Genomic DNA, 15087 nt, shown 5'->3' with positions numbered 1-15087 from the left:
TGGTGGGGGGAATGGTGGCCAGCAGCTCCTGGTGTTTAGCTGTCAGCTGAGGCTGAACTGGGGCAGAGGGCTGAGTCTGTTTCTGTCAAAACTTTTCACGTTGCTCCGCCAGGGCCCTGTTGGCTTTCCCTGAATAAATGGCAATAGGATGGGGAGAGAAACCTCCCACACCAACCCTGACACCTCTGTCATCAGGGGTGTGTGCGTGAGAGCAGCTGCTTTCTCCCCTGATCATCCCTACATCTTTCCTACTTTTGTGGGTATTGAGCTATTTTCCCTGGGCCTTTCTATATCCTACTTACAACTTCTTATGGATCTTACTTCCAGCTTCATCAGCAAAGATGCTGCAGAGAGCTCTTAGTTCTTCACCATCAATCTAGGAGCATTCTTGCTGCTTCTGTCATACCTGGTGTCTTGCACCAGTCTGTCCTCACTGAGTGAAATCTTCAGTGCTCTGAGGGTGAAGGCCTGGGATGTCCTTAGCTGCCCCATGGCTAGGCACCCAACTTACAGCTGGATGTTGGGCTTTTCACTGGTCTCACCAAAGGAAGGCAGGGCAGGGGGAAGGCAGTTGATCTAGGTGCAAAGTGGTAGAATAGTAACAGAGAGAGAGGAAAAAAAAAAAAGGAAGTAAGGAAATCTTTTTTACAAATAAGATGAGGAATGAGTAAATGTGTTGAAGTCCCCTGAAAAGATTTTATTTCTGAGGCCATAATTCTAAAGGAAAAATCATCAGCAAACCAGAAAGACAAAACTTTCTCATTAAACATGTGAAAACACTGACAAATAAAGCAAGCACTGGAAAATTTGTCAATGGCAAACTTCTTTACTAAAAAGATAGCTCAAATGTCTTAGTGTATTCCAGCCTGTTTCTTGAATAGTTCTCTCCAGCTACTAGAAAGTATATGTGCATATTGTACTTACAAACAAGGTGGCAGAGGCAGCTCTTAGATCTGGTTTGTACAATTGCTTTAATAAAATATTATCTGTACTAAGGTGCAATGGGAGACATTTACAGATTCACAGTCCCTCAAGTATTTTCTCTCAAAAAAGGGAGCCATCTCTTCTGATTTCCATTCTGTTGCTTCTTTACTAGCTCCTTGTACAGTTCTGACCTCAGAAACCTGGGAAAAGAGTCCTTAGCCATGAGACTGTAGATTAACCTCTGAGCATCATCAAAGCAGCTCAGGGTGGGCTCGGAGATATTCTGAGAGATGTGGGTTTTGGTACGGAAGTCAATATTAATCTGTAGGAAGAAATGAGGCATAAAACTAATGTCAGTTTGATTGGAGAGCTGAGCTTTGCTCATATACAGGACACAGTCTGCATTTGAATTTCTTCATAAATATCCTGGCTGATGCAAATAAGCAAGAAGGCCATTACTTCGTTTTCTAGCACACCAAATTCTTAATTTTATTTGGCTCTTAAAAAGACAGTATCACTGAAAAAAAATGAGAACTTGCTTTTGATTATCTCATGATTTTGCCAAACCAAATCCTATGAAGTATTGATTACCAAAGACTAAATTAGAGAAGAAGCTACTCAGCATTGTTTTAGGTTTTGGCCCTATATATGTTGTAAGAATTTTTTGGTTTTAATAATAAGAAAATGGTTCTCAACCATATTTAATACATGAGAACACTCAAAGTATGCTCACTATCAAACACAAAACCATCAGTATGGAAGTTTGTTAGGGAATAGAATGTGAACAATAATTAATTAGCAGTTTATTCCTTCACAGTAAGCATTTTTAAAATAATGATAAAATTGAATGCTATGATGGGAACTTTTGCAAGTTTGCATTTTAATTTTCAGCATATCAAAAATACTTGCACAAAAGAACAATCATTAACATTCAATCTATAGTGGTACCTCAAAAATGGAATAAATTATGATTATTGCTTTATAAAAATGATTTGAGAAAACAAATTATGTTGAACATATATTTCCTTAAGGTGAGATAAACCCATGCCCTGTGTGAAGAAAGTATTTGAAGTATAAACCATAAGAGGTCTTTGCTTCAGAGTTTTACATGGTGTTTTCTACCTGGTAAATAATAGACATTCAAATGGAATTACAGCCACAATGAATGGTATTTTCTGTCATTCCTGGAAGTTTGGATCTGGAATTTCCACTTGATTCCCATCCTCAGTACCCAAAGTACATGCAAAAAAACTACTTACCTCTTTTGGAGCATCACCTTGTATAAAGTCAGAATAAATCTTTTTGGCTTTTGAGGCAATCTTAGTGGGGGACTTAGTTTTCTTGAAGTCCTCACAGGCCAGCCAGAAGTCCACATTCTCCTCGCTGAACTCCGACTTCAAAAATGTCCTAAAAGCTGCCAAGCCATCTGAGGAAAAATGCGTGAGATGATGGGTAGAAGAAAACCGAAAGTCTAATGCAGGTTATATGTATGTATGTATGTATATACAGATGTGTGTGTGTGTGTATTTGTGTATATATATCTCTGCAGGATACATAGTGTAGCTTGTGTCTGATACTGTTTTGCCTGTCAGCCTGCAGTTAGTTTTAAGAGGCTGTTGTGGGAGAGATAAATAGGAGATGAAACTGTAGCAATGATAAGGTGACTAGGAGAACTCTTTCAGAGAGTTGCTACCTGAGGAATGCTCCCTGTACCTGCCTGCCTTGGTTTGGTCTCTCTAGCCATGATAAACTAGTCAAAAGGAGATTTTGGCTGTCAAGAGGATTTGTAGTTAATAGGACATTAGGGATTTCAGGCTGACGCCTGGTCCAAGAAACGAGCTGAAATTGAAGTTGTATTGTGGTAGCATGCTCCTCAGAGCTGTGGTTAGCCTGTCTAAACCAGCACCTCAATCTCCTTTCAAGTAACTTGGATGAAGAGGTGGACTCCTTGTTACTACTTTGCTTAGCATTGTTTTTCACTTTTAAGAGGAAAAAATGACACAAAAAAAGGTTTGTTTACAAGAAATTGTTTTAAAATTAGTCTAAATCACAGGCTCATAGAAAAGAAAGCTGACAGCAACCAAATTTAGTTGAGTTAGTCAGGCTGATCCTATTCAGAAACAAGGTGGAGGCACCACAGGCCACAACGTTACTGCAGGAAAGTGGGTCAGGGGCAAGGAAATTTTTAAGTTACACATGGTTTGGCATTTCAGGACAGTAGGAATGGGATTTCTTAAAGAAGTGACTTTGGAAAGACTAGAAAGAAACATTTTTTGTTTAAATGAAAGTCAACATACAGAAAGTATACTTCTTTGTAACAGGAATAGCTAAGAAAAATAATAGTTTGTGCTTTTTTTTTATTTTTAAAAAAATCGAAAAATACAACGATTGCATAGAGAATTTAACAACTGTTATCTTGATAAACCAAAACTTTCAGAACCCTTCTGCCTTCTTAAATGTCCCTTAAGCAGTGGCCAGTAGGTGTAGTGTGTTTGCAGCTGGGAGAAACACGCCACCTCCGCTGTTCAGCACAGCAGCTCCCATGCCTCGAGCAGTAGCACGGGTGTGGTTCAAAGTATGTGGAGACTTGAACTGGGGAGCAATGTGAAAACCTGACAGCAACACTTGTGAACTAGGTTGACACCCATTGGTGTATTTTTTAAAAAAAAAAATCTATTTTTTAAAAGTTTACTTACTTCTTACCTTTATTAGCTAGTAGTGTATCCACAGACTCATACCAGGCCATTGTTTCCCCAGCGTTTGACCTGTGGAAACAACATCTATCCTTGAAAATAGCATTGTGATCTTTCGCCTGTGCAGTCTGTGGCAGCTAGTCTATTGCTGGGCTAACTCCTTGAGGGAGCAGGGTGAGTAATTCATGTTACCCTAAGCACTGAGTAACAGAAAGCCAACAAAAAGTGTGACACTTTTTTTAGAGTACAGAGAACCATATAGACTTTAAGTACAGCATTAGTTGACACTGGAAACTTGATTATTTATCCAGAAGATAGTAGAAATGCTTGCAATTGCTTGAACTGTAATAAAAGCATAGGAGGGTTATTAATGTTCAAGAGTGTATATGGAATTTCTTCTCAAGTTCAGATGGATTAACCATTAATTAATATAGCACTTTTTGCTTGGAATAAGTAGAATTGCCTAAAATGTTATCATGCTAACAGTGGTAGGAGAAATGGGCATAATTTCAGTTTCTCAGTGTAAAAAATTGAGTAACCTGATAGTTTCATTCATAGCTGTCTTTTATTCCTGCAAAACCATGTTTTGATTAAAATGACCATTGTATGAGTTTTTAATTTAAACATCCAGCAAAGAACCTCCTTTACCAGCATTACTGTTATTGCTTGCACATTTTGTTGTGAAAGTGTGGAAGAATATGATTTCTTGAAAACGAAACTGTTTGTAGAAATGTCAGGCACACATGTGGAGACGTCAGCATCTGCTTACCTGCTGTCCTGCACGCCAGGTTTTCTATTTCATTTTCACAGTTTTTTTGGCAGTTGTTCAGTTTGCAGCCTCAGACATCCCCAAATGAACATTAGTCTCATATTAACTGTTTGGTGATAAGCAGGAATAAATATGTTTGGTCATCTAGCTCGTATTTTGTCTCAGAGCAAAATAGGAAGGAGCATACTTCTTTGGTTCAGTGGTTTATATCTGGAAGATTTTTCAATTTATTTTTAAAGGAAATTTTGAAAAAAAAACCCAGATCTTACAAATGTCCTCAGCTGAAATTTTCAAGCTAGAAATTTCAGGTGTTCATGAGTTCTTCTTGTAATCACTAAAGACAGGTAGTGAAAGATGAAGAATTTAATTGAGCTGGTACCCTACTTATATACACAAAACACTCAGTAGATTTTATCTCAACTTATTTTAATATGTGTTAATTTTACTAAAATATAATTTTTTTAAAGCATAAAAGTTTAAAGGCAATGAAGAATATTTTACTAGCATTTTGTACTTATGAAAAATCTTGAAATAAATAAAATAATTTAATGTGCAAGGCCAGTATAAACTAGTTGATTTTTTTGTTGTTGTTGTTTCCCATTTTGCATACAGATGTTTTTGGTAAGAAAATAAGGAGACAGAACAACTCTAGAATACCTAGATAGGTAGGTAGTAATGAAATAGGCTGGTATCTCATGTTGCTTCTGCTGAAACTGTTACACTTTTTACAAACAGTACAGATGTATTAACCAGACAAAAAGAGAGGAAAGAAACTTTCTAATCCTCTGGATGTGTACCTTGTATAGACTATGGTAGGCAGGGGGATTTGAAACTGACTTTACAATCTGTGTGAATATAGTAGTGACTTGACATCTTTGCAGCTCTGGAATGATATGTGTGCATCTTCTCTCTCACTTGGTGGTAAGAAAGGGGAAACTGGAAAACTTGGAAGCATTTTGTTTCAGTCCAAAATCAAAACAAATTCCAGGGGTTTTGATAGAAATATTATTTTCTGACTAGACCCCGCTTCTGTTTGCAAAACTTTGCAATTTTATTTTCATGGAGGTTAGTAATTCTCTACTGAAAGCTTTTTCTTAGCTGATCTTTCTGATTTCAGACATACAAACGCATGAGGTGTAATTCTTTTCTACTTCATGCCTTGGTCTTATATTAACATCCCATACGGACAACAGTTCATCCTACCTAAAATTAGAGCGGATCATCCTTGGCTCAGCAAAGCATCACTAGCCACAGGCATTGGCCATAGTACTGAGAGGTGAGACATACTGGGTGGAAAAGACTCTGCTAAAACACAGCACCTTCCTGCACATGCTATGCTGCTCTTTCCTCTAGGCTAGTGTTAGAAGACCGTATATTCTCAAGGCTGTCAGGATGACCATCCCTCAGCAGAGCGTTTTTAAAGTAAATTTTGAAATGAAGTTCACAAGGCTTTTGTCTGTCTGAACAACTAGTATCTGAAATCACCCATGGAAAAGCCTTTATGCTGGCTATTGGCTTTCTGCCACTGTATATAATAATATGAAAATGGGTATTTTAGGAGATAGAAGGCTCTGGAGTCTGATAAATGGACCAAACACTTTGTTCTGTGTAATATATTCCAAGTTTTTTTCATTTACAAAAAACCCACCCTAGAATTCTGTAAAAAATAACTGATATTCACAAGGGGACTCTGTGAACTTGACCTGTCAAACCTCTGCTCTGATGTGTGCTGGTTAATTGGAGAGCTGTATTCCACTGCCAGTTCTAAGCACCACCAGTAATGGCATTTTTCTGACTGTAAATTTACAAAAGAAATTATAGTATCATGATATTACATACCTGAAGTTATTAATACAATAGATTGTGACATTGACACCTTTACCAAGTGAGTAGTTTTTGTAGCTGTCAGTTTACTTGTGTTCCAACTGCACAGAATTACATTTAAACAAAAAGAATAAAATTATGCATGTTTATACATCTATATGCACACATACGTGAAGGAATGCAAATATAGTCAGTCTGTATTAAAACCACAATTGAAATCTAAACGTAGCATTACTTTGTGAGACATCATGTGCTGATGGAATTAATCATCATGGAATTAATCATCAGAGAATTTGTTTTAGTAACTGTAATAAACTTTTATCAAATGTATAACAAAGTTTCAGGTTGTTCAGTAAATATTTACCAGTTTTTTGTCAAACAATAAAGCAAAATGAAAGGCTAGGATAAACCAGACAGCATGAACCTAATTCTGCTTTTCCTCTTTGAGTAATATTATTTATTTTAATATTATTTGTTTTAGTATTTACTTACTGATCAGAATTATCTCACTGACCTCATGGGATTTACTTGAATGGGAATGGCAAACAAAATTGACACAAGGAATCAAAACAATCATATCCACTTCAAAGAGGAAGGAATAAGTTCAGAAGTTGATTGTCTCATCCCCTAAATCTCCTATTATTAAAACAGCCATAAACAAAAACTCACTTCACTGGCATTTTTTGCTCCACTCTCTGACTGTCACAGGTAGGGCAGAATTTCCTTTTCTGACTGATCTTCAAGCTGAAGGTAATGTGACTGCAGAAACAATAAAATTAGCATGTGAGTAACCAAACAGTACAATGCAAGCTGACAAATTGTTTTTAACACTTCCTATAAAATTATTTCTTTCAGAAACATGGCTGATTTCTTAAGTGGCCATTCTAACTTAAACTAACAAAAGTAATTTTAAACGTTCTGAACAACATCTTAACAGAGAAATCATCTTGTGATTTTTCTCATTGGCCATTTGGCTTACTGACTGTGGTAAAGAAAAAAGGAAAATGGGTTCAGTGCACATAACTAGAAGATTCTTCACTGTGCTTATTTACTTTCATATTGTACCTGCAAAGCTCATCCATCACTTTACATGTCTTGAGGACCTAAGGCCCTTCAGCTGTTGTCTCTTGTACAAGAGTTATCACAATGGGACCAGAGAGTGTTGGAGTAGCCATCATTTGCACATCGATCCCATTACAAATAATGGGATCATGCAATATTTGATACTTTCAATGCAGTGATTTTTCTCTACTCTTACTGCTATTTCATTCTATGTGCCATCTGCTAGGAGCATCACTCTGCACCAAAACCATTTTCGTCTAATTTTGCCTTTTGCTTTTGATAATTATTCCCCTCTCCCACTGCTCCAGCTCTTTTCTTTCTCTGTATGCCATTCAACGTCCCTCACTCTGCCTCTCTCCAAATCTTGTCCTGCTGCCCGATCCTTTGCTCACCCTACTCACCTTCCTGGTTCTCAGTGTCTTCACTTGATATGAACAAACTTCCACTAGTTCAGGAATTGGGATCCAGCTGTCCAAACCTGTAAAATAAGGAATTTTTGTCTTCTCAATTAAAATATTTTACCCAAAGAAGAGCAGCTTCAAGAGTTTGTCCCATTTGATGTTCCTATGTGGTATTGTCACATAAAAAGCTGCCTTCTACCTGACTAAAGACACAGTCTTTTTTAATTTAGCTATGTCTACCTTCTAAGGTAAGAAATTAAAACTCAGGCTGTGGCATGCCACATTTTGACCTTAGCAATGTGAAGGATTTATTCCTTACCCTCACTTTTAGTGGATATCTAAAAAAGTTTCAGGTCAAACTATTTGATGAACTTCACACAGGAAAAAAAAAAACAGTGAATCTGGTCAATAGAGCTCCAGAGACTTGAAATCAGGTGGGAACAGATAGAGAGATGGGTGGCATGACTGGGAGAATTGAATTGTTTTGCAGGAGAAGAACAAAAGACTTCAGTTACTGTAAAATGAAAACAAAGAGGAGTTGTGATTTCTGTCTGTGAATATGGAGGGGTAAACCAGAGAGAAAAGAATTATTTTAGCTTAATGATAATACTGGCAAAAGAAAATGTGTACAAACAGCCACTGAATGAATTTAGGCTGAGAATCAGAAGGCTTCAGAAAAAGTGTTGGTTTTAACAGCCTTCCAGTATAATTTTTGTCCTCTCGAGTCCTCTATGCCTTAAAGACAGAGCTTTGTATATTTATGAAAATGATTATTTTGAATTGTTGCCTTTGATAACAGGAAACTAGAAATGGTGACCCAAGGTACCCCTTTCAATCTCACCTAATACTAAAAAAGACTCCTGGCAGCAAAGTATTAATCCTCTCTGTAATTTCTTACCTTTGTATCTACTTCTGAAAGTTCTTACAGGAGGTAAATATGAATTATCATCCTGATTCTCTGCAGTGCTTCATATTTTGTTTAAGCAGTTATTTTGTCTTATTTCCACAGAGTATGTACTGTGGACTGCAACACTGTGCCAGACAGAACCAAAAGCCTTCCATGCAGTGTGCTAGTAAGCCTAACTTCAGCACCTTATCATAGGTAGAAAGAAAACCTTCAGCACCTGCTTTTACATTAAAACCTTTGTGGTGCATTCATTCCCAGGTTTGAGCTTTGGTAAAAGAGGATAAACATAAAACAAAATTCAAGTAATATTTATTTGTAGAGTTTCTGGCCTGGCAGATTGTAAATAGCTACAGCTGTAATTTTCTAATAGTGAGATTGTCTCTGTCAGTTCCTGTTGAAATATTACTACTTTTTTATGTTTTGTAATTGCTGCTCTGCCTTTCTCACATAGCAAACAGGACGTTCTTCTGCAAACACGTACAGGCATTTACATGCATTACTATGGCTTGTTATTTTTACAAAGGGACTTGGATTTTCAGTGCCCTAAGTTCTCACTGAGAAGAGCCCAAGACTTAGGAGAAGTCCAAAATAGGTGTTGAATTTTCAGCCAAGTAACAAAATCCTAGATAAAAGTCTGATGCAAGTTTCCTCCAGGTTCCTGGTGTAATGCCAGTAAAGTCAATGCAGTTACGAGGTCAGAGATGACACTAAATGATGCAACACATCATTCTTGGATGATTCCATTAATTTCTTGGTGTTTACGCTGTATTTAATCCCAGTGATTATACTATTCACCCACTTTAGAACAGGGGTCATAAACTGACTTATGTTTTTGAAGAGGTAACACCATTCTTGTTATAGAGCAGTCCCATTAACTCCTGTGAGACTGTTTATGCCAGGGAGGGTTGCAGGATCTGTGCCTACGTTTTTACAATTATCTAATGATATATTTAAAAAAAAAAAAAAATTCCAAACAGTGCAACAGATTAATGTTTTTAAATAAAATTATCTAATTTTCTGATGTGTGAATAATGCAACCCTGATCACCTTTTTAAGATTTTCAGTGCTGATATTTTTAAGTCAGTCTCAGCAGCCACATGAGGATGCTAAAAACCTGAGTATTCTGACTAGCACACAGAATAACTAGATGGATGCAATCCAATTGCTTTTACATTTTCTGAGGTACTAATCACAATTCACAAAAACACAAAGGAGCTATGAAAGATTTTCATCATTGTGTGACAGCCTGTTCAGTGACTGTTTAGTCTACGTAAAGCTGATCAGGAACACAGCAGGTAATAGGGCTGTTGTTATTATCCCAGAACAAACACCACCAAAACACTAACCAAAGTTATACACAGTCACTTCTTCCCATAAAAAGTAGCTGGTAGTATGTTCATATGCTTCCGCTTGGAATTTAATAATTTCTGGAAAGAAATTAATGTTTTACTGAAATTTTGCAAGGGAAAAAAATATATCTTATTATTAAAAGATGCATCATCTGCTTGTGCAAATGTATTGGCCATTCATAATGAACAGTATTAAGAAAACTAAAAGAAATATGAATATGTACTAGAGAGGGGCTGGAAATCACACATGTAGTTATTTCTAACCTTTTTGGAAATCTGGATCTAGCTGACACTGCTGATGTCTGCAGCTTCAGTTCACTAATAACCCAAACTGGACTTCCAGAGAAGTACCTCAGGTTCTTATCTGCTCAGCTGATTTCAGCATTTTATCTCTGAGGCTTAACATTTCTGTTACTCTGGGGACTGTGCTATAGATTTTTGGTGTGAGTCCTCTGGCTTTGATGGGCTATATGAGAATTAGAGCTGCAGGAAAGAGAATGTGGATCTATTGATTGAACATCTCCTCCTTTGCCAATATTGCTTGCTAAGGACTACTGATTTAGTAAATATTTGAATCTCCTGAACTTTTAAGCTCGTTGCCTGACTTTTTAATGATACTCATCTTTTATGCTTTAGCTATCTTTTGGCGTTAGTTTCACTGAGTTATCTTCCTTTGCGAAAAGGTATTGACTGCTTAGGGGAATAAGGCATGTCAGTTTTTTGTTCCTCTGACCCACATCTGAGCTAGATACTAATCTTAATAGAGAGTATAAAACAACTCTTCATGTTCACACTATTGGTGTATTAACCTGAGAAATCATTTTCATTTATGTATGTTTCTAAAAGGGCTGCTGTGTACTCACCTGAGTGCAATGTGAGAAAAGGTCACGCTCTCCACCAGCTGTTTTGGTGTGTCCGTCTTTCCCCTGGATCAGGTTCAATATGTCATTGCCCTTCAGGACCTGGCCTCTGCTAAATCCATTCCACACCCAGGTTTGCTTGGATAGTGTTTTCTTATATAGTGTAACCTCAGCAGGGGGAAAAAAAAAGTTAACGTTCTGCTGGTCCAGGCAATTCAAGAAAACAGGGACTTAACTGCATTTCTTACGCTGAGAAAAGCCAAGATAATCTGAGCACTGCTGGCATTCTAGTGACATGGAAACACCTGTCATATGGGATGCAAATATATTTTAATCAGAGCACTTTGTAAATGCCCACCTTCCAATAGTGCTGCACAGCATGGGCAACTCACAATTTTATTTTATTTTTTTCCATATGAATAGGTCTGTGCATCTTCAGTATGCTACAGAGTTGTTTTGCATAAGAAAATGAGCTGTTATTTTCCACTCAAGCAAAGTATGCCCTTCAGGTGAAGTGTTTTGGTTTCAACAACAATCTGTCAAAATGTTTTATAGCATTCTGGGCTCCTCATATACAATTTTTTTCTAGTACAAAAACACCTACATTAGAAGAGAACTGGAAACAATTCTCAAGAAAATGTGGAACCTTGAGGATTCTTTTAGTAATAGCTAGCAGATTATTTGGCACAGCTTGTGTCCTGGTTGAATACACTGTTATGTATATAGCACCAGACTTCACAGAACTTCATACAAGAAGCCTATGTGCAGCCCAAACATATAGGATCATAATATGACCCTGTTCTTGGAGACAGGTATAGATTGCACCAGTGCAAGAATATGCAAAAGGTAAGCATGCCTCAGAAAGCTCTTGAACCATAATGCCCCATACCATTTTTTTCCTGAGTAGTGCTTTGTGGGTGGCCTGTCCCAAGCCAAGCTGTGCTAGGAAGGAATAACAGAAAACCAATATACCAGTGTTCTTGGTTACTTCTTTTTGTAAATGCCTATTGGATTCTGACTTCTTCAGTGTGCCTGTACCCAAGTAATCTGGGCAAAGTATGTGTATGATGTAGAACTCCTACTGAATCTCCCACAGAGGGACAATCCAGATTTAATCCTTCTCTTCCTTGAGGTAAAACTGGAGTAGTGTTAACTGCAGCACTTTAAACTGAATCTCCAAAGTTGGAAAGAAATGGGAGTTTCTAAAATACAACCAAATTGCATGGTGAGGAAACAACAGTTCAGGGTTGTCCTTATTGTTAGGCTTCAGCTGAATTTTCTGTCCTGTTTGAAAACTGTAGATTGACTTCCAGAGGATTGTATTTCATAGTAGTTAATTTTAGTTACATTTCATAGAGAAGGCAACAGTAGAGGCTAGATTGTAAGTCTTGGCATATAGATAATCTCTTGAAAGGAGACTTATGAGGATGTTACACAAACAGATGCCATTTAGGAAAGGAGAGAGAAAACCTTTGGTATAAAACCAGAGGGAGCTTCACAAGACCAGCCCTAAATGATCAGAGTACAAAAAATGGAAGATGACAAGACACAAGCAAGAAAAAAATTAGGAATGGAAGCAAACTGGTTGATGTATACAGGAAATATATTTTTATCTTTGGCACAGAGCCAAAGAGGAGTTTAAAGGGCATTTGACTGAGGCATTTGACTAAAATGCAAAAAAAGGAGCAGCCTCTAGAACAGACATCTGAGCAAGGTCTAAATATATGAGGATATGAATCACTGAAGAGAGGAAGATGATTTTATGCAATTTTTTTGTCAGTTGAGGTCTTTTGACCATATGTGTGGAAAGGAGAGGGAATTGTATTCAAAGCGTTAGTTGATTAAGGCAGGCTGAGCATCTGGGGACAGAAGAGGAAAATTCTCTGCCTTTTGTGTCACTTGTAAGTTGTAGCATGTAAAGGCATGTCAGAACCATACTACCGATTGCCTGCTTTAGTGGAAGATGGGAATCTTTTTCTTCTAGATTTTTTTATCTTAGATTTCATTCCTCTTGTTCCTTGTCAGTACAAAAACTAATCAAGTTGTCTTTTGCACAATAGCAAATCCCAAAAGACAAAGATACGTGTATTTCCATCTCCCTCAAGCTGAACAAGAACAGCAGATAATAAATCAGTTAAAGCATCTAATTAGACCCAAGTATTGAAGCAGGAGACAAAACCTTTGTGCTATACAAGTCCGCAGATTATTTCCCTCATACTTTGGGTCTGTAGACTTCCATATGTAAAGAGTAAAGTGAAGTGTTTATGTAGGGTAAATTATTGTGTTGGTTAAGAGGAGTATTTTGTTAGCTCTTACTGAATGCTGAAGGGCACATACAAATCTAAGAAGCTGCTATATAAAGAAGCAATAAAAACATGCTCCTGATAGGCTTTGTCTGTGTATTATTTGTCCTAGGTTGGCTAAACAAGAGAATTTCCATAACTATGGCATCAATGCTGACAAAACTAGAGAAGCTCAACTGTGTTCTCTGGCACTACTCTAAGGTGCAGGGCTAGCCCTTAGTCTGATCAATCCTGGAACATTATTGCAGACTTGTACAAAATCTATGCTTAGCTCATCTTCCATAATTACAGCAGAGCACTAAATAGTAGAGCACTCATTTTCTCCCACTAATGAAAAGGATCCTCTTCTAGAAAGAAAAAATTAGTGAGATAATTGTGACATTTTGGTTTATCTTCTTGCCCTTTGCCTTCCTTTTTCTGAATTTATCTTGACTTTCTTTTTGCAGTAGTTCACATAGCATTAGTCTGCTGTACATTCAGCATTGGTTCACAATTATCTTTGCAAAACATACATGTATAAATAGCTACCAGGAATATCTTAGTTGTTTGGGTTTTTGTTTTAATTATAAAATTCATAAGAGGGACTAGCACTGTCATTACCAGAGACTGATGGTTTTGAGGAAGGCCTCTCTGGAGATAAGAAAAATTTTCCATGTGTCTGTGAAATGAAACACAGTCTGCTGACTTATATTTATAAAAGCCTGCTGACTTATATTTATCATTACAGACCCTTTTGACTAACAGCTGGTTTTTTGCTAAGAAGAAAAAGTCTTATTCAAGGTACTGTATTTATAATTTGTAAAAAATGTGGAACACAATGAAATATTGATTTTTTTTATTTATTTATTTATTTTTTTCATTTATTTTATCTGTGGCAAGGAGCAAAGGTATGGATTCTCAGCTGGTATGAAGGAAAAAATTCACACCAGGGGAGAATCTAGCTGCAAATGCATAGGTCTTGTGCCTGTGTTGCAACAGACCCACTGTTAATACTCAGCTGGGTCTGTGTAAAATCTGTTCCCTTTCTCTAACAAAATTAGTAATACAAAATATAGGAACATGCATATTTTAACTAACTCAGAACTCTAACATCCAGACATTGTCAGTGATACTTCCCTAATCAGAAACAGGATTGTTGCTGGCAGAACTGGTTCATGTTTAAGAGACACACAGTCAAAGAGCAAGGATAAGTAATCTATCCAGAAAAATACACTGACTTCGGCAGAAATTGGGTTAAAATGTTGCCTTTCACTGCATTTACTCATTCATGTGACACTTGTGACAATGACAACAGGAGCATAGACTGTATGTAAAAAATGGAGGCTGACAAGCTCCAAAGCAGTATTTGATATTAATAAAAAGAGACTGAAAAACACTGCCAGTGCTACTAAAAACATTTGATTATTCCTGTTTCCCTGTGATCAGGTTCTGATCATTTATGCAGTTAGAAATACCATGTTTTGGGATCAGGGAAGGATAACACAATCATAATTTGGGATCAGGGAAGTGTAATGCAAAACCAGCAAGGATCATACTCCTCATAATTACAGATGTGTTTTCTGTCTATTCCCAGGTTAAAGCAGGAGCTTGGAGACAGTTTCCAGGTCATTATGGCTCAGCAGCATCTTCTGGTGAGTTCAGGTCTCTGTGCACAGTAACACTTTTGATTGAAATGGTAATGATTTTAGCTAGTATTGAACAATAAGTGAAATGAAGTCTTCATGTTTTATTTATCGATGTACTAGTGATAAACTGAATCCTGACAGCTTTTTAAGTAGATAACCTCAGATTTATTGAAAGTTAGTAAAGCAGACACAGAAACCCTCAGATCAAGCAGTTCATACATACCCTGAATTTAGTAATGAACATAAAGTCCCATACTCAGGAACTGCACCTCTTCACTTTGACCCCTTACAGAAAGGAGAAGGAAAGGGAGAATGCTTAAACTCCTTGCAAAGCGACTGAATATACAAGTCACAGTTCCAACTAAACCCT

At 37.2% G+C, this 15087-nt stretch overlaps 1 protein-coding gene across 1 annotated transcript; it reads right to left on the bottom strand.

Moving 5' to 3' along the window:
* Nucleotides 1-1030: 1030 nt before the first annotated feature.
* Nucleotides 1031-6890, bottom strand: RGS21 (regulator of G-protein signaling 21). The gene is made up of 4 exons (XM_008949054.1): nucleotides 6880-6890; nucleotides 3628-3704; nucleotides 2184-2350; nucleotides 1031-1246 (listed from the first exon to the last, which is right to left on the bottom strand). Exons 1-4 carry the CDS (start codon nucleotides 6888-6890, stop codon nucleotides 1031-1033), a joined length of 471 nt encoding a protein of 156 aa, XP_008947302.1.
* Nucleotides 6891-15087: the final 8197 nt, after the last annotated feature.

This window comes from Merops nubicus, unplaced genomic scaffold, assembly GCF_000691845.1.
Source record: "Merops nubicus isolate BGI_N331 unplaced genomic scaffold, ASM69184v1 scaffold16551, whole genome shotgun sequence".
Lineage (NCBI taxonomy): Eukaryota > Metazoa > Chordata > Aves > Coraciiformes > Meropidae > Merops > Merops nubicus.
Note: the sequence above shows the minus strand (reverse complement) of the source record. Positions and strands in the feature narration are given on the sequence as shown.